The following is a 27237-nucleotide window of genomic DNA, read 5'->3' as shown; positions in this document are numbered from 1 at the left end:
CATTGTTCCTGGAGGGAATACAGGGCTAGGTTCCTGTGAGCCTCTCTGGTCACGTGTTCATCAGCTGATCAGTACATAACTTTATTCTTTGTGTGTTTCTGTTTAAAGACACCTTATTTAATATATATTGTTGATTTGTTAGCATTGAACTTATAGTCAACAGCACTATGACACATGCCTGAACAAAGCTGATCACACGTCATTTCTCTGTAGGGCGCATCCTACAGAGACAGCACTAGACAGCACTTAGCACTGTGCATGGGGGCCATTTTAAATGGCGAAAACACCAACGAAAAGGACACTTAGCACTGTGCATGGGGGCCATTTTAAATGGCGAAAACACCAACGGAAAGGACAAAAATGTGAAAACCATGGCAATAAATAGATCACAAGAAAGACACTGTTTACGGTATGAGAGGTGAAACAAGAAGGCAGAGCGTCTCCTTGTTTGACCTTAGCCAGGAACTTGTGCATCAAGTGATTCAAATTTTTCACTGCGCTGCAGGTGTCCGCAAGTGACCACAAAAACGTCCCAAATATTGATTGGGGACTTACAAATTTTAGTGAGCGGGCAGTCACAAGTACAAACCTGTGAATAATGAGGATCGACTGTACTTAGGGCCATAAGTAACCTTGTTATAAGTTACTTTTTACTGGTGAAAAAGCAGCAGTGGAGAAATTAGGGTGACTTGTCCAATGACGTGCAGATAGTGAGGGACAGAAACAGGACTGCAACTTGGGCTTCTTAATTCCCAGTCCAGCATTCTTGTATTTTTCATAAGATCTACTCATGAAGCTTCCGGTTACCTCAGAAACATTTGTTTTTAACCCCAGTGGGCAACCTACAGCAATGAAAAGAGCTTGATAAATTTTAAAAAATACAGTGGAGAGAGCCACAATTTATCAGTACTTTCTAGAACAGGAATAGTGAATAGGTTCTATATTTTATTGCTTGGGAGCTGTGTTGAACAAATACCTGGAACCTCATCTGGATTTCTTGAGAAAGTGCCATGATTGATTGGTCGCATCTGCTGAGGAACAGGACCGCCAAGTGGCGGTGGGCATGCCACATCTTTGGCATCTCTAGTCTGATATTTACTCTATTAATTTCTCTTGTTTGATATATCTATACTTGAAAATTGGTGAGAGTTTCTTCACAGAAGCAGCTCTTCTAAATGAAAAGCCATTTTCTCATTCAGTATAATTCTGTACAGATTGTCCTATGTGGAACATGTAATGAGCCAAGCATTTTAAAGTGGCAGGCTCAGATCCTACTTCTATCCTGAAATATTTGTTGCCGTGAACATTTTCAGAGGAAATTTGGCATAATTAGCTGCTTTGTCCTCATGTTAAGGTTTAGTTTGGAAGCTGGTGCTGATAGTTAACATGATTGGTGTCCTAAACAATGCCAGTGTGTTAAGCACTCAGCCTGTGCTGGGCCCTGTGCTAAGTGCTTTGTCCCCAGCATCATGTTTAATCTTCCCAACAACCACCTGAGGTTCCTGCTCTCATCCTCATTTTAGAATCAATGAAACTGAGGCTTGGAGAATAAAATGACCAGCCCTGCCAAGTTCCCCTGGCCAGGCAGTGATGGGATTGGGTGGGTGTCTAGGACTTGTTTACCCCAAGCCTGTGTTTAATCAGGGGTCCTTAAACTATGCCATGAGCCAAATCTGGCCTCCAGCCTGCTTTGGTAAATAAAGTTTTATTGGAACATAGCTGCCTTAATCTGTTCAGACTGATATAGCAGAATACCACAGACTGGGTGGCTTAAACACGGGAGATTTATTTCCTACAGTTCTGGAGGCTGGGGGGTCCAAGATAAAGTACCAGCTGATTAAGTTCCTGGTGAGCCGTCTTCCTGATTTGTAAATGGCCAAGTTCTCACTGTGTCCTCACATGGCAGACAGAGCAAGCTAGGTGTCTGGTCTCTTCTTATAGGGCATTAATCCCATCATGAGGACCCCACCCTCATGGCCTCATGTAAACTTAATCACCTCCCAAAGGCCCCACCTCCTAATACCATCATATTGAGGGTTAGGACTTCAACATAGGAATTGCGGAAACAGAAACATTCAGTCCATAACACCAGCCATGCCCTTTCGTTGATGTATTATCTATATGGCTGCTTTCCAGCTACTACAGCTGAGTTGAAGAGTTGGAACAGAGACCATGTGATTTCACAGCCTAAATATTTAGCATGTGGTCCTCTACAGAAAAAGGCTGCTGACCTCTGCTCTTAACTATTACCCTGTAGTCTGGCCTCTTTAATTAAAAATATGCTGTGTTTTCCTGGAAGTAGTCTGTTTCTGGAACTCTGTGTATGTGTGAGTATGGTTTCTGATGGAAACATCGACGTCCTGCTGTACTTCAGCGACTTGAGTGCAGTACCTGTCTTGAGGCTTTTGGCATGTGGTTCACTCTCTTTTTCAGAATGGAAGTTCTCTGTAATTTGATAGGTACACTAAGATTTCTTTGGTTAGTATACAAAATGCAAAATGTATCGTCCTTTTTATGACAGTAGAAAGTGGCTGGGTGCTCCCTGGAATACTGAATGAAAAAATTCATTTCCTCTTGGGGTTTGTCCTTGCAAACCTGTTTGACTGGCTTTTCCCAGTGTGGGTGATGTGACTTCTGCCTTGGAAATGGAGGGCCAGTGTCTAGGAGTAAAGGTTGGTTTTGGCAGGGTTGAAGCCAGCTGCAGAGGCTGTGCCCTGGGCATTTTAAGGAGTCCCTTTTTGAGCATGGAGAGATGATGGGGTAGCAAAGGTGCTTCTGGGTTTGGTTTGCTGTGAGTACAGGGCTCAGCATTCCCTCCCCCACAGGGAGAAGCCCAGAGCCTTCCCTTCTCACTTCTCCCAAGTGACAAAGATTCTCCTTATTCCTTTTCTCCAGCACCTGGTCGCCACACGCTCCCCCAAGGCCAGGACTGGAGGAAGGAGGGTTAGTTCAGGCTTGCCTAAACTAGTGAGTGATCTTCAAGTTTTTCTGGGCACATACCAACCACAGAAATTATTTTTCAGAATATTCTCTCAGAATATTCGTATTTCTTCAATTATAAGACTATATACAGGTACTACTGTTATTAAATTATGTACATTATAAACAATACAAAAACAGACCTTTTGAAAGGGTAGGACAAAAAAGTAGATAGAAACAGACTTCTAATATTTTCTTTCTACGTAAGGCTGTAGGAAACCACTGGTCTGAGCCATCTGGTTCATACCACAAGCATTATCTTTTTTTTTTTTTAATAAATTTATTTATTTTTGGCTGTGTTGGGTCATCATTGCTGTGCACAGGCTTTCTCTAGTTGCGGTGAGCGGGGGCTACTCTTTGTTGCGGTGCGTGGGCTTCTCATTGCAGTGGCTTCTCTTGTTGCGGAGCACGGGCTGTAGCCGTGCAGGTTTCAGTAGTTGTGGCTCGTGGGCTCTAGAGCGCAGGCTCAGTAGTTGTGGTGCACGGGCTTAGTTGCTCCGCGGCATATGGGATCTTCCCGGACCAGGGCTCGAACCCGTGTCCCCTGCATTGGCAGGCAGATTCTTAACCACTGCGCCACCAGGGAAGCCCACAAGCATTATCCTTTATCTCTTATTTCTAAAAGACTTTGGATTTTTTAATGCACATTTTAAAATCTATTGTAATAATATAAATTGTACCTGACTATATTCTCTGTTAGAAATTTCTTTTAGAACTTTACAGATTAAGGCTGAAGGCCCTTGGACTGCTAACCCCAAACCCAGTTGCCTATTTAGGTGTATAATTTTCTCTCTCTTTTCTTTTCTTTCTTTTTTTCTTTTTCTTTCTTTCTTTTTTTTTAAACATAAGTGATATCATTTATGATATCATTTTTCTGTGGAGGACCACATGCTAAATATTTAGGCTTTGTAGGTCGTATGGTCTCCATTTCAACTCTTCAACTCAGCTGTAGTAGCTGGAAATTATATCATATATCATTTATACTTGTACAGATTTTTCTGTGGCTTGCTTTTTACACCAGTGTTTTTAATGCCAGAACACTACATGCAAATTGAGGGCATTCCTGTGGACTGATAAATGATGTGTTATGCAACCATCTTACTTATCCCTCCCCGTCTAGAGGGGCATTGACAAGTAGCATCCCTGTGCAAGCAGCCTCCTTGGACACAAGTATCAGTGAGCCAGCTGCCCAGAGGCCTCCCTCCTCTGCCCTTCTTCCCATCCCTGCTTCGCATCAGCAAAGAATAAGACAGGAACTTCTACTCTCCATCTCTGTCAGTCCCTCATGGTCCAAGCCACCAGCATCTCCCCCCTAGACAGCTGAGGTGGCCTCATCATGGGTGCCCAGCTTCCACTGCTGTTGCCCTCCAGCCTGTTCTGTACTCAGGAGCTGGGCGGAGCCTTTAGAAATGTATCCCATCATGTCCATCCTTTGCTTACACCTGCTAGTACTTTCTACCTCACTCACTGTGCAGAGCACCTTCCTCAAGTGAGCCTGCCAAGCACGCTTCTGCCTCTGTGAGAAAAAGGACTGTCTTATCACTGTTGTACCCCCAGTGCCAAGACAACATCCGGTACAAGGAAGGGTGAGAAGGCAGAACTAGAAAGACCCACAGGCTGCAGGAACTCTGCTTTCTTCCGGCCCTGCCTCACGAGGGAGTAAAATTATACTTAAAACCCTTTTCCATTGGAACGGTAACGTGCCCTTTAAGGAGGGCATAGAGGGGCGAATACTTCCAATCTTTTTTTATATTTGATGTAAACATCTGTAATTCACCTCCATCTTTGCTTTGCACCGTCAGTGTTGGGTTCTGTGGGGCCTGCTTTTCAGCATTCACATTTTAGGAGCTCATAGACCATCCCACTCATAACCCAGTACTCAAAACGGACTTGAGTCCATTAGGAGTAAGGAGTCAGCAGTGTCCAAAAGCAGAGCTCATTTACCAGGTGGCCGGCACCAGAGCTTATTTACCAGGCGGCTGGCGCTGCCCTCACTGGAAGCCCGCATGGGGAGCAGTGATGAGAGCAGATGAGGTAAAAGGCATCTGGACTTGTTCTTCAAAAACACACTTGAGCACCTCCCCGCCTCCGTCTGGAGCTCTCTGGGGTTGGTCTTGAGCAGCAGAGTGTGTGCAGGCCTCTCTTTTGCTCACTCGGTCACTTGATCCAGCAATGTCGTATTTGTGCTCTCAGTCACTCTCTTTCCATCTGTTTTTCTTCCTGCTTATTGAATGGCGGCGCTTTCGAGGCTAATGATGGGGAAGAGCCATTGAGAAACGGCATCTGGCCTCCGCAGGGCGGCGCATCTTCCTGTTGCAGTGGTGGCGGCACTGTGGATCGCCTCAGGAGCTGTGTCTCTCTGGGCAGGTAGATCAAGAATGTGACACGCCAGAAACCAAAAAGATAAAGAACAGAACAGCATTTGTCAGAGTCTTTACTAAGTCACTGGAAGCAGAGGGTGCCTTAGAATTCACAGATCCCAGAGGGCTTGTAGCAGATGAGTGGTTCTTTTTATGTGGTCAGCCATCAGGATAACCTGGAAGACTTGGAGAAAAACCGATTCCTGGGCTCCACCCAACAAGTTCTGTTAGAGGAAGTTTGTGTTGAGGTCCAGGAGTCTGTATTTGTAACGAGCTCCCTCAGGTGACCATGAATCTCAGCCAGGCTTTGAAACCATCCTGACCTTTGAGTTCCCTTCCAGCTCTCAGATTGTCCCTGACGAAATCCAGGTCAGGCGTGAGGTGGCCCAGGCAGGCAGGCGGCCCCTGTCCAAACTGATCTGTCACCTGACCGAGAGGGCATAGCTCAAGCAGCCTCATCTGAAGAGGCTGCCGCATGGGTGACATGCAGTTTGATAACGTAGGTACAGAAGTCAGTTAGTTTTTTTACTTTAATTTTTGGAATAGAAAATACACCAACATGGTTTGATTCAACATTCAAAAAGAATGAAAGCCTGCTCTACAAAATGTGTTAGTCCCACCCCTGCCTACAGCTGCTTAGTTCTCCCTGCGCTCAAGCAAACCATGTTATCATTAGTTTTTTATGTATCTTACTGTTAGAAAAAAAAAAAAGTTTTTTAGCAGCTTGAGATATAATTCACATGCATACAATTCACCCATCTGAGGTACACAGTTCAGTGACTTTCGTACATTGACAGAGTTGTGGAGCCCTCACCACAATCTAAGTAGAGACCATCTTATCCTCAGAAAGAAGCCCCGTTTTTGATCATCAGCAGTCACTCCCTGTTTCCCTGGGATCCCCCCAGGTCTAGGCAGCCGCTGACTACTTTCCGTCTCTATTATGTATAGTTTTTAATCGCTCCATTTTTTACACAAGTGATTTTGCGCTGGGGGCTGTTCTACACGTGCTTTTCCACCATTGTGGGCTCTTCTGCCATCGGGAGTCAGGCTGGATGCTACACTCTCAGGGTGGCTGTGCCTCCTGCACCCAGGAGAGCAGAGAGATCTGTGTGGGAACCGGAAGTTAAAGGCTGAGCCCACTGCCTGCCTCTTACTGCTGTGGGCGGCCTCAGCCCTGGCCTGGCAGAAACTTCTCATGTCTATGATTTCTGTGTTTAGAAACTCATCGCATATGGGCACATCACCGGCAATGCCCCCGACAGTGGAGCCCCCGGGAAGCGGCTGATTGACAGGATTGTTGAAACCATTTGCAATTGTTTTCAAGGCCCTCAGACCGATGAAGGAGTTCAGTTACAAATAATTAAGGTATTTCTGTCTGTCTGCCTGGTCTGGATTTTAAATGAGAAAGCTCATCGCCCTTGGGAATTTGGCTTTCTAATTTACCATGTGTTAGTTGTCTCAGGAGGTGCTGAGCTGGAACAGAAAAATGTAAGCATCACTTAGATCTTTTGTTAAGTGTCAGAACTGTTTAGCATGGACTGAGACAAGAAGAGTGGAACCAGGTGTGTTTTCAAAGTAAACAGTTCCGCTGATAACTACATAAATTGCTTGTGAATTAAATTGACTTCAAATCCTCTGCTCTTTCCCCTCGAAATTCTGGATTCCCAGACTGCCATTTCTCAGCAGGTCCTCGTGTTGATACTTTTATCACCAATTTGCCCCGTCCTCTTACCCTCCCTTTCCTTCGCCCTGTTCCATTTCTGCTGCCAGGAATGGTTTGGCATGGGGTGGTCCCATCTGCTTGTCAGAGAACCGATCAGGATGGGTGCGGTCAGTGTTTCAAATCTTAAATCCTGGATGTATTAGCTTTGTGAGGGAGCTCCCTGTTAGCCACACCTTTCCTGAAGCTCCCTTGAAAACCCACCAGGGAACTCCAAAACTGACCCTCCCCCCCATCAAAACATGTATATTTTGTGATTGGTGTAGGTGAGATCAAGTTGGAGCACTTTCCCTCCTGAGACAAGTCTGTATTTTTGCCTTTTTAAAAAGTAAGCTGATAGAAAGCCCACTTCAGCGCAACTTATGTACTTTAAATGACTTGTATTCTATGGAGTTAATAATTGTGTTTAAACTCAAAGCAGTAGGGGGTTGGTTTTTGGTACTAATCATCCAGTTTAGTTTGCAGAGCCATCTTCTTAAACCAAACCAAATTAAAAACAAAGCCAAACCGTGTAGAAAAGTTTGGCTGTGAGGGGATGGGAGGTGGGTGCTCGTGAAGGTGAAGGTTGCGGATTTCTGTTTTAGGCTCTTCTGACTGCAGTGACGTCCCCGCACATTGAAATTCACGAGGGTACTATCCTGCAGACGGTCAGGACATGTTACAATATCTATTTGGCCAGCAAAAATCTCATCAATCAAACCACTGCCAAGGCTACTCTCACTCAGATGCTGAACGTCATTTTCACCCGCATGGAAAACCAAGTGGTGAGCGGTAGCAGTTATCAGCTGCCGGGGGGCGGGACACCATCCCATGCTGTGAACTGTTTCATGTGTGGCCTCGGTGCTTGGTGAAGATTCATAGCATTTTAAAATCAATCCCTTCCTCCTCTGAGTTCTCTGCACTCTGTTTTTATCCTTGCTTTAAAAAGCAGAGAGAGAATCTAGCATGGGTTTTGAAATTTGCATTCAGAATTTGCTTTGAGTTTGCTGCAGGAATTTATTTCCTTTTTAAAATTCTATCCTTCTGTTTGGAAATTTTTTATGCAACAGGCTGGCGTATTTTCTGTTCCTTATCAAAATGCTGGATCCATTTAGATTGAATCCCTTTTTCGTTGCCTTTCAGTTGCAGGAGGCCAGAGAATTGGAAAAACCAATCCATTCGAAACCCCAGTCCCCTGTGATCCAAGCTGCAGCAGTGTCCCCAAAGTTCAATCGTTTGAAACAGAGCCAGGCACACAGCAAACCAACAACTCCTGAGAAGACAGATTTAACCAATGGTGAACATGGCAGGAGTGGTTCTGGAAAAGTGAGCGCAGAGAATGGAGATGTGCCCAGAGAGAGAGACCCGTCGCTATCAGGTACGGCCCATGCGCGTCCCTGTCCATCCTGTATCCGAGGGGCAGGTGAAAGAGTTGTCTGGAGTCATCGCAGGAAACCTCTGATAGCAGCTCTTCTATTTCTGGGCCTCCCCCTTGACTTCCCTTTCGCTTTTCTCTTACGAAACACAGCCAGTGAGGCATGGTGTCTCAGATCACTTTGTCAGTTGTGCACTTTTCTTTGGATAGTTCCTGGAATGTATTGATATCTAGCCACTGCTACTTGATGTCAACTTCAGTGCCGTGGGTTCACTTTGGAGCATTTGTCTCCCAGGAGTTAATCGTTTGGGTAGTTGATCGTTCAGTGTCTGTTTTATCTCCCAGAGGAGGACAAGGACCTCCTCTGTCTCGTATCCACAGGATCTCCGTGCTTTGCCCACTGCCGGACAGTTAGTTGCTATTTATGGACATCTGTGAAGGGAGCCAGAAGGTGGGTGGGTGGGTGGATTCATAGAGAAACAGATAAACAGGTAGCTTTGTTTTCTTCTTCTGAGACCAAGTACACTATTTGGTTGTGTTTGCTTTTTTAATTGAAAGATATATTCCACACCTGGTGATAGTCTTAAAGTAAGTAAAACATTAGGCATGAAATTTTGGACTGGGTTGTCATATATTTCTGAATGTTTGCATCTCTCTCTGGGCAATTTGTACAAACCAGATCCTAAGTTCATATATTTTTCAAGAATGTACCTTCTTGCCAAGTGATTCTGCCAAATAATTCTTCACTCTAGCTGACGGCTCTACAGTGAAGTATCTGACCCATCTTTTTTTTTTAATGTTTTTTTATTGTGGTAAAATTCACATAATATAAAACATACTATTTCAACCATATTTAACTGTACAATTCAGTGACACTAAGCACATTTCACATTGTTGTGCCACTCTCACCATCATCCGTCTCCCGAATTTCTCAGCTTCCTGAACTGAAACTCTGTCCCCATTAAACACTGACTCCCCATTCCCCTCCCCACCCCCTGGCCCCTGGCATCCATCAGTGTACTTTCTGACTATGAATTTGACTATTCTAGGTATTTCGTATAAGTGGAATCAAACAGTATTTTTCTGCACCTACTGTATATTGGGACGCATTTTTAAGGTTAACTTAATATATGTCTACAAACAGATTGTGTTGTTTTTCTCCCCGTGCTATACAGTAGGTTCTCATTAGTTATCTGGTTTATACATGGTAGCGTATATATGTCTGACCTGCCTTTATAATTGGTCTCATATCTTTTTCTGCCCCATTATTGGTAATGACGTCTGTTGATGGTATGTTCGCTACCAAAGAGACCATACTTGAGCAGTTTTTGTTCATCTGTAATTTACCAGTGCTTGGCACAGGTAGGAACAGACCAAGTGTTGTTGCTGGCATGTTGCTCTGTATCAGTTTACCCAAGGCAAGGATCAAAGAAAAAGTTGCCACAAAGAACTACATGTGTGTCTCGTGTGAACACTGTTGCAGGCTACTCAGTCCCACTGTCATGTGTCTTGGAAGGTGCTCAGGAAGTCCTGGCCCACCCTCTGTATGTGTCATCGTCTTTGCCTTATTAACTCTCAGGGCAAGGACCAGGAAGGTTTTTACTGTAACCTTTATCAGACTGTGCTCAATCAATCAATATTAATATTTAAACAGACTGTAGTAAGCATGGCTGTGCAGATGTAAAAGCAAGTCTCTCTGAGCTGTAAGAACGTCCTTCCACTACAGCCCATTTTCCACATGGCAGCCAAAGTGATCTCTTAAAAGCATGAATTAGATCACCACCACCCCTCTGCTTAAAGCCCTCTGATAATTTCCCATCCCGTCCCATTCAGAGTGAAGTCTATGCCTGCCCCATCCCCACGGCTTCCAAGGCCCTGTGTGGCCTGGCCCCACCCACCTCCCTACACCCTTCTTTTACTTCCTTTCCCCTTGTTTGCGATAGTGGTTCTGGTTCTTGAAAGTGTGGTGCTTGCTCTTGGTGCCTTCACACTTACTGTCCCTTCCTTGTCCCCCCCTTTGTCTTCAGGTCTCTCAGTTCTAACTGATCCCTCTCTCTGAAGCTCCCCATCACTCTGTCCCATCATCCTCTTTTATTTTCCTCATAGCATTTTTTTTCCATCCGTTGTAAGGTTGCTTTATTTTCCTTTTAGTCCAGCGGCAGATTTTTTAAATATATATAATTTTATTTATTTATTGACTGCATTGGGTCTTTTTTTTTTTAACATCTTTATTGGAGTATAATTGCTTTACAATGGTGTGTTAGTTTCTGCTTTATAACAAAGTGAATCCGTTATACATATACATATGTCCCCATATCTCTTCCCTCTTGTGTCTCCCTCCCTCCCACCCTCCCTATCCCACCCCTCTAGATGGTCACAAAGCACCGAGCTGATCTCCCTGTGCTATGCGGCTGCTTCCCACTAGCTATCTATTTTACGTTTGGTAGTGTATGTATGTCCATGCCATTCTCTCACTTTCTCCCAGCTTACCCTTCCCCCTCCCCGTATCCTCAAGTCCATTCTCTAGTAGGTCTGCGTCTTTATTACCATCTTGCCCCTAGGTTCTTCATGAACATTTTTTTTTTTTTAGATTCCATATATATGTGTTAGCATACGGTATTTATTTTTCTCTTTCTGACTTACTTCACTCTATATGACAGACTCTAGGTCCATCCACCTCACTACAAATAACTCAATTTCATTTCTTTTTATGGCGGAGTAATATTCCATTGTATATATGTGCCACATCTTTATCCATTCATCTGTCGATGGACACTTCGGTTGCTTCCATGTCCTGGCTATTGTAAATAGAGCTGCAATGAACATTTTGGTACATGACTCTTTTCGAATTATGGTTTTCTCAAGGTATGTGCCCAGTAGTGGGATTGCTGGGTCGTATGGTAGTTCTATTTTTAGTTTTTTAAGGAACCTCCGTACTGTTCTCCATAGTGGCTGTATCAATTTATATCCCCACCAACAGTGCAAGAGGGTTCCCTTTTCTCCACACCCTCTCCAGCATTTATTGTTTGTAGATTTTTTGATGATGGCCATTCTGACCGGTGTGAGATGATATCTCATTGTAGTTTTGATTTGCATTTCTGTAATGATTAATGATGTTGAGCATTCTTTCATGTGTTTGTTGGCAATCTGTATATCTTCTTTGGAGAAATGTCTATTTAGGTCTTCTGCCCATTTTTGGATTGGGTTGTTTGTTTTTTTGATATTGAGCTGCATGAGCTGCTTGTAAATTTTGGAGATTAATCCTTTGTTGGTTGCTTCATTTGCAAATATTTTCTCCCATTCTGAGGGTTGTCTTTTCATCTTGTTTATGGTGTCCTTTGCTGTACTGCATTGGGTCTTCGTTGCTGTACGCGGGGAGGGCTACTCTTCATTGTGGTGCATGGGCTTCTCATTGTCGTGGCTTCTCTTGTTGCGGAGCACAGGCTCTAGGTGCGCAGGCTTCAGTAGTTGTGGCTCGTGGGCTCTAGAGCGCTGGCTCAGTAGTTGTGGCACACGGGCTTAGTTGCTCCACAGCATGTGGAATCTTCCTGGACCAGGGCTCGCACCCATGTCCTCTGTATTGACAGGCGGATTCTCAACCACTGCCCCACCAAGGAAGTCCCCCTCATAGCACTTATTACTACCCCAAATCACTGAAGAGTTTGTGTTCACTTGCTCCTGGTCTAAGACCTTGGCCACCCTGTTTACCACAATATTCCCAACACCTGGTCTGGTGCCCAGCACACATATTCAGTAAATACATTTTTTTAACTTAAAATTCTGTTCTAACAAAGTATGCTTTACACCTAGTATATTGCTGTGGATTTTGTTGCCAGTATGATATACCCCGTGAGGCTTCTCCCAAGAACGTGGGCATCAGATTGCCTGTAGAAATCAGACCCAAACCTGCCAATGGTAGGTCAGAATGGAGGTGCACCGTCACCCTTACAAAGAGTGACTGGCTTCCACTTCTCCAGATGTGGCTCTAAAGAAAGAACGACACATCCAGCTCTCCTGCGGGTTCCATCCTGTGGAATGGCCGTCACGTAGCCACCCCTGGCTAGGCAGTCACTGTGCCAGGAGTGGTGCTTGCTACCTGGGTGCTCCACATACGTTGTCCTGCTTTACTGGGAACCCTTCCTGGGCCTTCTTGGGATAATGTGCCTCCCAGTGAAATATGTGTGGGTAACAATTCACCGACAGACCAGAGCATCTTTTTCCCCTCAGCAGTTTTTCATCCCAAGTTGATAAATCTACAATTTGTCAGTCTTATCGGCCTGAGCAAGAAGTGGATCAGATAGCTCTTTGTAAATTCGCAAAATGAGATTTCTGAGCCTGTGACATGCTAGCTTATGTGAATTTTAGGGCATGGCCAGCAGCCTTCCCTTGGGACCTCACCCCATTTGTCCATTCACACCCCTCCGATGGCCCAGCTATTCTCGTCAATTTTTTGAAAAACAGCTTGATTGAAATACAATTCACATTCCATAAGTTCAGCCGTTTAAAATGTACAGTTCAGTTCTTTTTAGTATGGTCACAGAGCTTGCAACAGTCACCACAATCAGTTTTAGAGCATTTTTATCACACCCAGCCCTGTACCCACGAGCAGTCACTTCCCCTTTTCTTCTAAGTTTATTTTTAAGATTCTGACTATTTAACTCCCAGCATTAGACTTTAGCATTTTTACATGTATACAGCTAATATGTAGCTGTTGTAGGTACAGAGTTACCAGTGTGTTCACAGATTTCTTAGCTCACTTTTTTCATCTTGCAACCCATTCTTTAAGGGAAAAACAACCCAACTCTTAGGTACTACAAAATAGAGAAAATGTATCCTCCCTCAGCTAGTGTGGAGGTTCTGATCAGACAGCCTGGGTTCAGATCATAACTGACCACTTAGTAGCTCTGTGACCTTGAGCAAAATCTTTAACCTCTCTGAGCCTCAGTTTCCTCATCTTTAAAATGAGAATACAACTGGTACTTATAGGTTTGTGAGAATTAATGAGAACAGTGTCTGGCACTTAGGGCTCTATAAGTGTTTGTTGTTATTATCTTTCATATAAGTTTCAGCTTAAAAAATGAGTTAGTTTAGAGAAAAAAATTACAAATATTTCAAATGGTAATCAGACTTGAAGTTAATGGGAACAGTGCAGTAGGATAACGTGAGTCTGTTTTCCATGTTAATGATACCAGATCCTCTGCTTTAGGAATTTTCTTATTTTTGTTGACCAGAAAAAAAAAGGGTCTGGGGAATTCCCTGGCTGTCCAATGGTTATGACTCCACGCTTCCACTACAGGGGGCGTGGGTTCAATCCCTGGTCGGGGAACTAAGATCCCGCATGCTGCACAGTGCTGCCTGGCCAAAAAAAAAAAAAAACTAAAATAGCTTTAAACAGACAAACAAACAAAAGTTCTCAGGCTAACTCTTTATCAAAACAACAAAATGTACCCACAGGTCCCCCTTCTTTCTGACTTGTTTTTGACACAGCCTGCTTTACAGGGAGGTTTTGCAGCTCATTGGTTTATAGCATTTTTATTAGCTGTGTAATGGACATTTATTTTGGGACAATAAGTTGTCCAATGTATTTCATACATTTGAGGAACCGTATTGGTGTGTGGCCAGAATGTGACAGCAAACAGCTTTATGCCTTGGTTTTTCCCTTTAGTTTTCTTACGCGTTACCAAATGCTTAGATGCTGGACATCACCAAAGCCTTGTTTCTAGGAAACAGGTGTATGTCATATTTCATTGTCACCACATGCACACACTTGCCCCTTCTAACTCCTGGTCTCCCTTCTCCCACTCTACTTTTTCCCTAGCATGTAGCAGAAAGTATAATTTACTTATTTATTATCCTAGCTAAGATGTAAGTACCATGAGAGTAAGGATCTTTGACTGACTAATTTTTATTTTTTTAATTGAAGTATAACTGACTTACCACCTGATATTAGTTTCAGGTGTACACCATAGTGATTTGATATTTTTAGAGGCGACAAACTGTACACAGTTATCACAATATTATTGACTGTGTATCCTGTGCTGTGCATTACATCCTTGTGACTTATTTATCATATAAGTGGTAGTTTGTGCCTCTTAATCTCCTTCACCTATTTTACCCCATACCCCACCCCCCCTCCCCTGTGGCAACCACTAGTCTGTTCTCTGTATCTGTAAGTCTATTTCTGTTTTGTTATATTTGTCCATTTGTTTTGTTTTTTATATTCCACATATAAGTGAAAACATAGAGGATTTGTCTTTTTCTGACTTATTTCACTTAGCATAATGCCCTCTAGGTCCATCCATGTTTTCACGAATGGCAAGATTTCCTTCTTTTTTATGGACTAAAGGACTCCTAGCCGAGTCACGCCCCTTCTAAGGAGCCTTCCTGGAAGCCTGTGCCATCTCCGTTACTTAGGCTTGCCCCTCATTGGCTAAAACTGGGTCACATGGCCACCCTTTCTACTAGGAAGGCCAGGAAATGTAGGCACAGCCCCTTCCAAAACAGAAATAGAGCTCTCTGAGGAAGAAGGATCTGAGTTAGGTAACTGGCAGTGCCTGCCTCAGGGGTTGTTGTCTAGCTGGCTAGGGAGGGGGTGGCAGCAAGGTTTTCTCCAATCAGAACCTAGTCAAGGTGTCTATCTTATTTTACTTGGGGACAGAGTCTGTGGAACAGGTAGGGTCTGTTACCTAATCAGTAACGGCCAGGTGGTGGCCGCTGGACTTCCCCGCAAACCAGCAAAACCAGTGTTTTTTAAGTGTACTCAGAACTTTGCAAGGATTTGATTTGATTTGGTTGTCCCACATTTTCACAGCAGGCTTGAAACTTAAACACAGCAGCCTTCTTGGTGGTCATTACACCATCCAGGAAAGCCTCTTCTGAGCCCTGCAGGCGGTCATGTCAGCAGGGGAAGCGGCCCAGGGTTCCTGTGTGGAGTCCTGCTGCTTCTGGGCCGCTAGTGGGATTCCTCAGCAACAGCGCCCTCTGCAGGAACCTTCCGCGGGAGTCTGGACTTCCTGACTCCCCACCCCTTCCTAGCCTGAGACTATTTTAATTTTGAATGGGTGCTGGTACGGATCCAGCCTGTCAAGGAAGATAGGTTAAACACTCTTATCCCTCAAAAAAATGGTGATCCTGATGCTGTTTAAATGGAAAAACAGCAGTGAAGGAAAGGGGAGATCCATGTTGAAATGGAAATTTTACTTTTCTCTGTAGGAGTGAAAGATAGTGAAGGCTTTAGCTAACTGAAAGTGCTTTCAACATGGCTAGTTGGGAAATTTCAATATGGACTTAGTCTCCAGGGCCAGGCAGATGGCAGAAACGAGAAAGCTTCTATCACCAGGGCATCGTGAATGTCTTAATGCAATTACGCTCTACACATAAAACACGCAGGCCTAAGAAAAATTAACGTTTGAGTGCTCTTCTTTTCAGGCATCATCTTAAACGCTTTACGTGTTTTATCTTATCCAGTCCTCACAAACCCTGTGAGGTAGGTGCTGTTGTAATCATCCTTGTTTACTGCTGAGGAAACCAAGGCTCGGGGCAGTTACTTAAGTTCCCACATTGGGAAGTGGTAGAGCGGGATCTGAACCAGGCATACTGGCTCCAGAGCCCTCACTCTCAATCACTGTGTTGAGGAACATTTTCTCTCTGAGGTTCTTAAAACACCCTACCCTGTCAGTCTTCCATTTTTACCGCTCTTGTCAGAGACATGCTACTAGGCATGTGTTCCTTTCCTACTCTCTGTGCTTGACCTCAAGGAGGATAGACAGTTGGGAGCGGCATGGAATGAGGCAGCAGGACATCTGCAGAGTTCATGCCCTGGCTAAAGGGGACAGCTGCTCCTGGTTCTAGCCGGTTGGGGCCAGTGTTACCAGATATTCTTTTTTTTTCTTTAAATAGAAGCGAGATCTGGATTTTTATGACATGTCTCCCAGTTTTTAAATGTTCACAGCTAATTCAGAAGTTTTAGAAAGCAGTGCATAGGCACAGCAAAGGAAACAATCAACAGAGTGAAAATGCAACCTATGGATTGGGAGAAAATATTTGCAAACTATATATCTGATAAGGGGTTAACATCCAAAATGTCATACAAGAGTAAAAAACCACAAATAAGCCCACTGAGAAATGGGTAAAGGACCTGAATAGACATTTCTCAGAAGACATACAAATGGTCAGCAGACATTTAAAAAGGTGCTCAACTTCACTAATAACCAGGAAAATAGAAATCCAAAGCGCAATGAGATACCACCTCATGTCTGTTAGAATGACTTTTATCAGAAAGAGTTGGAGGGGATGTAGAGAAAAGGGAACCCTTGTACCCCGTTGGTAGGAATGTAAGTTGGTACAGCTGTTACAAAAAACAGTATGGAGAGAAAAAAGAACAGTATGGAGGTTCCTCAAAAAATTAAAAATAGAAATATTTTATGATCCAGCAATTCTGTTTCTGAGTATGTAGCCAAAGGAAATGAAATCAGGATCTTGAAGAGATAATCTACACTCCTATGTTCATTGCAGCATTATTCACGATAACCAAGATATGGAAACAACGTAAGTGCCCATCAACAGATGAATGGAAAAAGAAGATGTGGTTATATACATACAGTGAAATCTTATTCAGCCTTAAAAAAGGATATCCCACCAGTTGTAACAACATGGATGGACCTGGAGGGCATTATACTAAGTGAAAGAAGCCAGTCACAAAAAAGACAAATACTGCATGATTCCATTTATATGAGGTGTACCTAGAGTAGTCAGATTCATAGAGATAGTGTAGAAAGTGGCTGGGGAAATGGGGAGATGTTTGTCAGGGGTACAAAGTTTCAGTTATGCAACATGGATAAGTTCTGGAGATCTAATGTACAACTGTGTGACCAGAGTTAACAGTACTGTGCTATACACTTGAAATTTGCTGAGTGTAGATCTTAAGTGTTTTCATCAGAAAAAAAAAAAGGAAAAAAATAAGGTAACTATGTGAGGTGATGAATATGTTAATTGTCTTGTTTGTAGTGTTTATTTCACAGTGTATGCATATATCAAATCATCAAGTCATACACCTTAGATATATATAATTCTTGTCACTTATAGCTCACTAAAGTTTGGGGGTGGGGGGAAGCAGGGTATAGGCTAAACAGTGCGTATCTGCAGACCAGATGTACCCGGCAGCCACCACTTCCCAGCCTCTGATTTAACTCATCAAGCCTGCAGCTCCTCTGATGAAATGTATGCATCAGGCTGATATTTCTTGGGTGTTGAATGTGTACAAGGGACTAACAGATTAGGAACTGTCATCATAATTCTGTTAAATCATAGCATAAGAGAATGTTGGAACTAGAAAGGAACTTGGAAATATCTAGCCATTTGTTTACCAAATCATGGCGTAGATGAGATCTTAGACGGCTCATAGGTGAATGGTTTTTATTTTAATAGTTGTATGTTTATTTTAACACGCATTCAGAAAGTATGATTAGCGTGTGAAGCCTGTAATTTTGTGAATGTTAGTTACTGTTTAAGGTGAGTTAAAGAGCACTGTTAAATATGTATGTATGTACCAAAATATCTACAAGTCCTTTCCTTAGTACCATTCCTTCAAATAAAGTAATTTGGTACCCCCCCCAAAAAAAAGTGTATGTAAATATGTGTGTAATAAATATAATAATATAAGTGGTGCACGAAAATGGCAAAAATTGTGAAGGTTGTGTGAGAATGACTGAAGTATGAGTAACACTGATGTAGACTAAATCATCTTACTTAGATGAAAAAACAGGTTTAGAAGATTTTGCCTGTGGCTGCGGACTTTTCTAACTTCCATTCAAGTTCTTTTTTGCCCTCTAAGAAAAGCATATAACATCAGTATTTTCCACATAAAGTTACTTACCCATTTAAATAATTATGATGGTTTTATTTGTCAATTAGCCCTCAGTAAAGCTGGGTGGTGGAGAATAAATAAATAGTTATGGTGAGTATCGACTGAAAAAAAATGCACAGTTGAGAATAAAAGTTGAGAATTATGTTTTATTGGTGGACAAACCTGAGGACTTAAGCCAGGACACAGCCTCTCTGCAGGCCTGCTCCGAAGAGGTCAGGGAGGAGCCAGGGTATAGAGGAGTTTTTGCAACAAAGACCAGGTAGTCGGAACTTCAAAATATTACTGTTAATTAAAGAAAACCAGATATCTCAAGTTAATGAATTGAGTACTTTTCTGTGTATGGGAAGATGCAAGAGTCTGGGCTCATTGAAGTCATTCCTTTGATGTGCACCTTAACTATCTGGGGCCAGTATACTGTGCTTTCCCATCCTGAGTCCCCTTAGGGTGCACCCTTTGGCGGTGGCTGCAGTGGCTGAGGGCGTGGTGTCATTTGTCTCCATCCTGAGTTCCCCCGGGGCTTACCGTAGGGGGCGACTCTGGTGGCTTGTTGGCTGCAACATCTTTTGTTTACTGATATGATATGTGGGGCAACATTTTTCTTTCACATGAGTTAAGTGCTCAATGAAAATACTTGGTGCTGCTTCTGCAGGATCTAGTGGACCAAGCACAGAACTCATAAAAATAGTGGCCTGATTGAAAATCCTCGTTAAGGAAGAATTTAAAGGGTTATTTTGGTTTTGTTTATTTAACATGATGGTCTTTTTGTCAGTGATGTTTTATAAATCAGTAATATTTGCTTCCAAAAGTCTAGTCAAGTGCTGTTTACTAGTTCTCCCAGAACTAGTTTTCTACAAAAACAACTGGTACCAAACCTCTTCCACTTAAACAGTTAACATTTTATAGAATAACTCAATTTAAAATTTAGTAAATTCTCAACTGTCACATTAGAAATCTCACGCTAAGTTCTGGGCTTACAGTGTGGGAAAACAAAGCAGCAGAAGGCATGTCATTTACCAGGGCTCTGTGGTACACGAGGTGAAGGGACAAGATGAAGCTGCTTCTTCTGTTCTGCCAGGAACTATAGCTGGATACAGTCCAGCTCCTGTCTCCAAGCCGGGGTGGTAGAGAGGGCCCTGGGCCAGCAGCTGTGACTCAGGAAGGAAGAATGTATAAGACAGCGAGGTCTTAGTGTTCCACAGAGGGAAAACCGAGTCATAGCAGATGCTGCCTCTGAGTTTCCAGATTTCCTGGGACACAATCAGATTTGGCTTTGGAGAGGGCTTATTTGTACCCTTGCCTTCCGACTGCGACTCGTAATCTCCTTCTCCACCTTCCTTAGTTTTCCCTGGAAATGCCCACACGTATGTGTTTGCATTTGTGTATTTGGTGTATGTGTAGGGATCGAAGATGGAGCTCAGGAAGTGGTGAAGGAGATCTTAGAAGATGTGGTCACGTCTGCAGTTAAAGGTAAGAACCAAGACCCCAGCCTTTCCTCCTACTCGTTCCTTCATAGAAGTCCCCAGCCAGGTATTTTAGTGCCCACCCCCAGTAAACTCATGGAAACTGAGTCTGCCCCTGTCTGCCCACCTTTCATATGGAATTCAGAAATTACTTGTCGTTAGTGATTGGCGTTATTCTCACTCGGGTTGGGTTCAAGAAGCACAGTCTGACAATGTTAAGAGTTGGGTGCTCCACATGAAGATGCAGAGGGCCACTCCTGTATACAGCCAGGTTTTTCCAGAAGTGGACGGGGAACCCTGAGGTGGTGAATTTTCCTGGCCAGCCATTGATGTATCCAGGGGACCATCCCCACGTCAGCAGGTATCAGATGCACAGGGAGGCTTTGTTCATTTTGTTAGACTTCATTCTTAACTCCCTCAGTTTTTGGTGTAGTTTCAGTGGAATTAACCTTGTATAGCTTGGAATGATTATCAGATGATTTTTCCTTTGTTTTTACCCAAAATTTCAGGTCAGTGGTTATGTGCTGAACACTCAGCTCCAGTGCCAATAAACCACTAATGGATTGAAAAGTCAATAAATTAGTGGGTTGCAATCAGCGTTTTCTAAATGGAAGAGAATAAAATGAAAATAGATGCAAGCTGAATGTGACTCATCTAGTAATGTTAAGCATTGTTTCATGAAACATGTTTCAGTGATTTATTTATGTGCACATGTGTATAACTGGGTCATGACTGTTAAAATGTATTTCTTAGTGAGGGTCATGGTCAAAGAAGTTTGACCCACTGCTCTAAGCCCTATCCTTTTATTAATTTAGGGTACCACCAAACTATATTCATAGATTTAATTATTTAACTTTTTATAGAAATGTCTTTAAAATAATACCTTTAGATTTTTTTTTTCCTGGGGCCAATGCAAGAAGTTCTCACATAATAAACACTTATCTGTCTTGTTCACTGCTATATCCCTCAGCCCCTAGCACAGAGCTGGGCACATAATAGGTGCCTGATAAATATTTGTTGAATGAATATATGCTTCAAAAACCATTATGGACAGTTACGCTTATTAAGTTGTTCGGTGTCCCTTAAATATATAATGATCCACATGGTAAATTCCTCATAGAGTTCAGATGTTCTGCTAATCATCAGATATGCTTTCTTTCATTAAATGATGGAATCTATTTAATTCTTTGTCTTTTCCTTTTCCACATGGCTGCCAGGAAGCTCAGGTCTACATTTCTTTTTTTCATGTGACTAAGGTTTTCTATCATAACTATCAAACTCTTTTCATTTACGTAACTCTTGTTCTCTAACCCCTTTATTAGTAGCCCTTTTTAAAAAAAAAATCGGTGCTTTTTATGTTTAGCTGGTTCTAATCTTCTTTGGAAGTAGGTAGGGGTGGGCAGGACTGCTGTATTGCACAATTCTGAAGGCACCACTGACCTGGGCCACAATATGAAGGAAGCCACCTGGGAGTGGGGCTGTGGGTAATAGACACATATAGCCAGAGCAGGGCAGTGGCTCAGGGAAAGGGAAAAAGCAGTAGCTGGAAAGTTATGTGAATAACTTCTTCTTGGTGTGAGGCCACCTTTCAGGGTAAGTACTAACTTGGTAATGACTTTTGCATTGTATTTTAAGAAGCAGCACAAAAGCACAGTCTGACGGAGCCTGAGAGGGTCCTGGGTGAACTGGAGTGCCAGGAACATGCCGCGCCCCCAGCAGCTGACGAAAACTCACAGACCAATGGGATAGCAGACGACAGACAGTCCTTGTCATCGGCAGATAATCTGGTACGTTGGTGATCTTCCTATCAGGCTTGTTTTGGTTTTTACTGTTTTAGAAGATGCAGAATTAAATCTCTATCAGAGGAAGCGAGTGAAAACCAACAAGCCCTGTTCAATTCTTTAGCCACACCATCCTGGCCTGATAGTCTTTGTGTTAACAGGTTCCATTCTTGGAACATGCTAATGTTGGTGGTATATAATAGGGTTGTTAAACTGTATTTATTCAGACTTTTAAAAACTTATATTTCCTGCCCTTTTTCTTTTCTCTCAAAATGGTGTATATTCATTATAGAAAAATAAGAAAATACAGAGAAGGAAAATAAGGAAATAGAAGTTATCCATAATCTTCTAACCCAGAGATAACATTTGTTAACATTCTACTTATACTCTCGATTTTTCTCTCCCTCCCATGTTTTTTACCACTTAAATGTAGTAACACAACGTACATGCTGTTTTGTAACCTGCTTTTTAAATTTGAGGTATATTAACATCCTTTCAGGGCCCCCCTAAGTGTGTCTGCTACATTATTATTATTTTTTTAGGTAGCTTTGTTGTTCTCTTGAAAACAGTATATATAAACATTCAAAACGGGAAGAAATGATATTAACATCCCACCTGAACCCACTCTCTCGCTGTACCTTTTCACCAATGTTTCTCAACCTTTTAAATGATCTGTCTCTCACACACACACACACACACACGCACACACACACACACACACACACACACACACACACGGGAGCCTTTTTATGTATTTTTCCCATTCATCACCCTGTTTCATGAAATTTTAAAGCTATTGGTAAACTAGATACCTGTTTATGTACTGTATGTATATCTGTGCTTTATACATATAAAGAATGATTTTTTCCCACACCCATTGCCCCCGCCCCCAACCAGTTTTTGCCCCTGTCTTAGTCTGTATAGGCTGCTGTAACAGAATACTATTTACTGGGTGACTTGTAAACAACAGAAATGTGTTTCTCACAGTTCTGGAAACTGGGAAGTCCAAGATCAAGGTACCAGCAGTTTCAGTGTCTGGTGAGAGTCTGTTTCCTGGCTCACAGATAACTGTCTTCTTACTCTGTCCTTCTGGCAGAAGGGGCGAGGGAGCTCTCTTGGGCCTCTTTAATAAGGACACTAATCCCATCCATGAGAGCTCCACCCTCATGACCTAATCACCTCTCAAAGGCCCCACCTCCAAATACTGTCACATTAGGATTAGGTTTCAACATGTGAATTTTGGGGTGGAGTAGGGGGCACAGACATCCAGTCTGTAGCAGTCCCCTTGGGGTTATATCATCCCCATTAAGAATGCACTTATATAGGGTTGTACTTAAATCCACACAAGGTATTTGTGTGTTATGTACTAGGCTGCAACTTTGTTCACTCAACACTGTTTTATGGGCATCTTTTTACATCAGTAGTACATATATGTCTAACTAATGTTTTTAATGGCCATGTGAAATTCTATCATGGATTACCATAATGTAACAGTTCCCTATTAGGTTTTTGGGTTATTTTCAGTTTAATCACAGGAGACAGTTCTACATTGAACATCCTTGTAGATAGATCTTATGCCCATCCTTAATTCTTTATGATAAATTCACACAAGTGGTATTGTTGGGTCAAGAGTTGGGAGCTTTAAGGCTTTTGTTCCTTAACATCAAATTAGGCGGCCAGGAGGGCAATGGTCGAATTTCTGCCCACTTGGAGGCTCTCAGCACTCATTTTCCCATTCCCTCATTAAAACTGAGCAGTAGCATTCTTTCAAATCTTTGCTGGTCTGATGGAAGAAAGATCCTGCCTTAATGATTAGTAGTAAGGTTATTTTGGTTTATCTGTTATTTGCATTTCTTGGTAAATTGTTTACTCATGCTTTCTGCCTGTTTTTCATTTGGGAGTAGGGTTTCCATATTTCCTGAAAGAATTATGAGAACTTTTTGTATGTTGAGGATTTAATCCTTGTCATATATTGCAAATATTTATTTTAAAAAAATTTTAATGTAGCTTACATTTTTATTTAAAGAAGTTTATTTTAAAACAAACACCTGTCATTTTTTCCCCCATTTATCCTGCAATAATATTCTTAGAAATACCTTTTTTACCCAAGCTAATATAAATAATTACCTATATTTGTTTTGGGATTTTTTATGGTTTAACCTTCGCTCGTTTATCATTTTAAACCACCCACACCCACTTTTTGAAGGACAAGGAACAATTTTTAGAATTGCTGTAATGACTCCCCCATAAGCTCCTGTTTTGACATATTGTTTCCTCCTCCACATCCCTCACTTCCCCATTGAATAAATACTGGGTGGGCGAAAAGGTTCGTTCAGTTTTTTCCATAAGATGGCTCTAGTAGCACTTAGTCGTCTTTAACTTCATTTGAAACAGGTTTGTTAAATTGTATGTGACAGCTGTCATATCAGCAGACATTTAAAAATAAGAAATCAAAATTGGTGAATTTTTGTGTAGCCGTTTTAATATTGAAGATGGAAGAAAAAAGCAACATTTTCATGCTTTATTATTTCAAGAAAGGTAAAAATGCATGAAACGCATGAAAAGATTTGTGCAGTATATGGAGAAGGTGCTGTGACTGATCAAATGTGTCAAAAGTGGTTTGCAAAGTTTTGTGCTGGAGATTTCTCGCTGGACGATGCTCCCAGTTTGGGTAGACCCGTTGAAGTTGATAGTGATCAAATCGAAACAATAATTGACAACAATCAACGTTATACCACGCGAGAGATAGCTGACATACTCAAAATATCCAAATCAAGCGTTGAAAATCATTTGCACCAGCTTGGTTATGTTCATTGCTTTGATGTTTGAGTTCCACATAAGTTAAGGGAAAAAAAATGTTTTGACCGTATTTCCGCATGCGATTCTCTACTGAAACGTAATGAAAACGTTCCTATTTTAAAACAAATTGTGATGGGCAATGAAATGTGGATACTGTACAATAATGTGGAACAGAAGAGATTGTGGGGCAAACGAAATGAACCACCACCAACCACACCAAAGGCCGGTCTTCATCCAGAGAAGGTGATGTTGTGTATATGGTGGGATTGGAAGGGAGTCCTCTATTATGAGCTCCTTGCGGGAAACCAGATGATTAATTCCAACAAGTACTTCTCCCAATTAGACCAACTGAAGGCAGCTGTCAAGAAAAAGCATCCAGAATTAGTCAACAGAAAACGTAATCTTCCATCAGGATAACCCAAGACCGCATGTTTCTTTGATGACCAGGCAAAACCTGTTACAGCTTGGCTGGGAAGTTCTGATTCATCCACCGTATTCACTAGACATTGCTCCTTTGGATTTCCATTTATTTCGGTCTTTACAAAATTCTCTTAGTGGAAAAAATTTCAATTCCCTGGAAGACTGTGAAAGGCACCTGGAACAGTTCTTTGCTCAAAAAGATAAAAAGTTTTGGGAAGATGGAATTATGAAGTTGCCTGAAAAATGGCAGAAGGTAGTGGAACAAAAGGGTGAATACGTTGTTCAATAAAGTTCTCGGTGAAAATAAAAAATGTGTCTTTTATTTTTACTTAAAAAAACTGAAGGCACTTTTTGGCCCACCCAATAATTTAAATTTTCATGAGATAATTACATTTATTATTTTTGAAGAGTTACCCTTTGGTTTGGACCCTTTGATTTTTCTCATGTTTGTTCTAATCTTAGGAATCAGATGCACAAGGACATCCAGTGGCCGCCAGGTTCTCGCACATTCTGCAGAAGGACGCCTTCCTGGTGTTTCGCTCCCTTTGCAAGCTGTCCATGAAACCCCTGGGCGAAGGTCCCCCAGATCCAAAGTGAGCAGACAGCAGTTCTTGGCCGTCTATAACCCAAATGACCCAGAAGGATCTTGGGGGCTCCAAGAAACCCCAGGGCCTCGTCCCCTGGTTGGTGTAAATTCAGGAATTTACGGGATGGTTTTACAACTTTTTCAGGCTCATGCAGGTCCCCTAGTCCTTTCATCATGAATTGTCTCTGTGTTCCCACCAACCATGATTATTGTGCCCAATTTTCCTTTCCTTGGTTTACGTGCTAAAAATAATCATTATATTGAACATTCATCTTCTTTTTACTGACTAATGAATTAATCTCCTGATCTGGGGGTCCACCATCAGGATGCATACAAACCTCAATTTCTTACCCTGATTGGAAACTTCTTCGTGGATACAGATTTAAGCCCCAGATTCAACTCAGAGAAGCCAAACCTTTAGAGTCAAGGATGTACCACAAGGATGGTAGTGCTGTGGAGTGTCAAAGCAGAAGTTCTGGAGCCACAGGGAGCTGTGTTCAGCCCTGGCTTACTTGAGTCCACCTTCATGGCCGTATGAGCTACTAAACCTCATCTGAAAAATGGGAATACGGAAAATCACCTCACACGATCAATGATGTGAAATGATAGAATGACATCCCAAGCATAGGGCCTAGTACTTGATGAGAGTTTTATAGTTCTATTATTATTATCATTATTAGTCATTAATAATAATCCTCACTCTTCTGTTAAGAATATGGTGACTGTTAGGGAAAAGACTCATGAAAGTTTCCCATTCTTTCCATCCCTTGTGGGCCGGGATGGGGAGCATGAGGCAGATGGATGAAGAGCACTGTTCTCCTTGTCTCTAAAGGTAGAGCGGGACAGACGTTTTCGTCTCACGTGCTGGATGTGAAGTAATTGGTTCTATTAGATTAGTTGCAGAACCAGCTTTCCAGAGTCAGTGTGCACTTATTTTGCTCCTGCTCAGTTCTGTGCTTTATGACAGAGTTGGCAGCTCTCGTTCTCCCAGGGCCTGCAGGTTCTGTGAGAACTCACCTCATGCCATCTGCCCTCATTCTCTTGACATTTAGGTGCTGTTGCCAATTCTCAACTCCCTGGCTTCTCAGAAAATCCTGCTCCACTGGTAGAGGAGTGAGACCTTCTCAAGAAACATGCTTTCTAAAATTTCACCTTTCAGCTCTGTCCTTGTTTTCCACTTCCTTCGCCAGATCCCACGAGCTGCGCTCCAAGGTGGTTTCCCTGCAGCTCCTCCTCTCCGTGTTGCAGAACGCTGGCCCGGTCTTCAGGACTCACGAGATGTTCATCAATGCAATCAAGCAGTATCTCTGCGTGGCATTGTCCAAAAACGGCGTCTCCTCAGTGCCTGATGTCTTTGAGCTCTCTCTTGCCATTTTTCTTACTCTTCTTTCAAACTTTAAAATGCACTTGAAGATGCAGATAGAGGTAAGGACTCCAAATTGACTTTTCTTTTTTTTTAAGTTTGATGACACTTTTGCATAATGTGTTAACTGCTGGCCTCATAGTCACCAGGAACTAGAGTTACACAGTCTACTTGCTAGTACCCCAAAGAAGAATTTTTTGAGCAAGAGAACACCTTTTCATAAAAAGTTACTGCCCCAAAATCTTGTATACCTTTCATTTTAACCGAAGGTTTAAATCATATGGTCTGTGTGTTGGGCTCAGTCCCCAAACATGTGCCTATAAGTTGTTTGGGATAACTTAAATTAGTTTCCAAATTGAGAAATCAGATTCTCCATGAACATCCAGTTTTGTGATTTCTCTCAAAAAACCACAACCCCGGTCCTGCATTTCCACGTAGCAGCTCTTGGTGGTTTCTCAGGAGCAGCTGCTCTCTCTGATGGGGCCGTGTTCTCGGTTCACTGTGGTCCTACCCTATTAGCTCTTCCCACCCAGGGTTCTGGTGCTGGTCA

The 27237-nt window shown here is 42.4% G+C and overlaps 1 protein-coding gene across 1 annotated transcript in view; it reads left to right on the top strand.

The window, feature by feature from the left end:
• The window catches only part of ARFGEF2 (ARF guanine nucleotide exchange factor 2), a 99402-nt gene that overhangs the window by 16132 nt on the left and 56033 nt on the right, over window positions 1-27237 (top strand). Inside the window, exons 4-10 of the mRNA XM_060033449.1 lie at window positions 6558-6704; window positions 7644-7823; window positions 8182-8416; window positions 19677-19745; window positions 21374-21525; window positions 25201-25331; window positions 26515-26749. Coding sequence (XP_059889432.1) covers window positions 6558-6704; window positions 7644-7823; window positions 8182-8416; window positions 19677-19745; window positions 21374-21525; window positions 25201-25331; window positions 26515-26749 — 1149 coding nt within the window. The remainder of the gene's footprint in view (window positions 1-6557; window positions 6705-7643; window positions 7824-8181; window positions 8417-19676; window positions 19746-21373; window positions 21526-25200; window positions 25332-26514; window positions 26750-27237) is intronic.

This window comes from Delphinus delphis, chromosome 15 (genome assembly GCF_949987515.2).
Source record: "Delphinus delphis chromosome 15, mDelDel1.2, whole genome shotgun sequence".
Taxonomy (NCBI): domain Eukaryota; kingdom Metazoa; phylum Chordata; class Mammalia; order Artiodactyla; family Delphinidae; genus Delphinus; species Delphinus delphis.
Note: the sequence above shows the minus strand (reverse complement) of the source record. Positions and strands in the feature narration are given on the sequence as shown.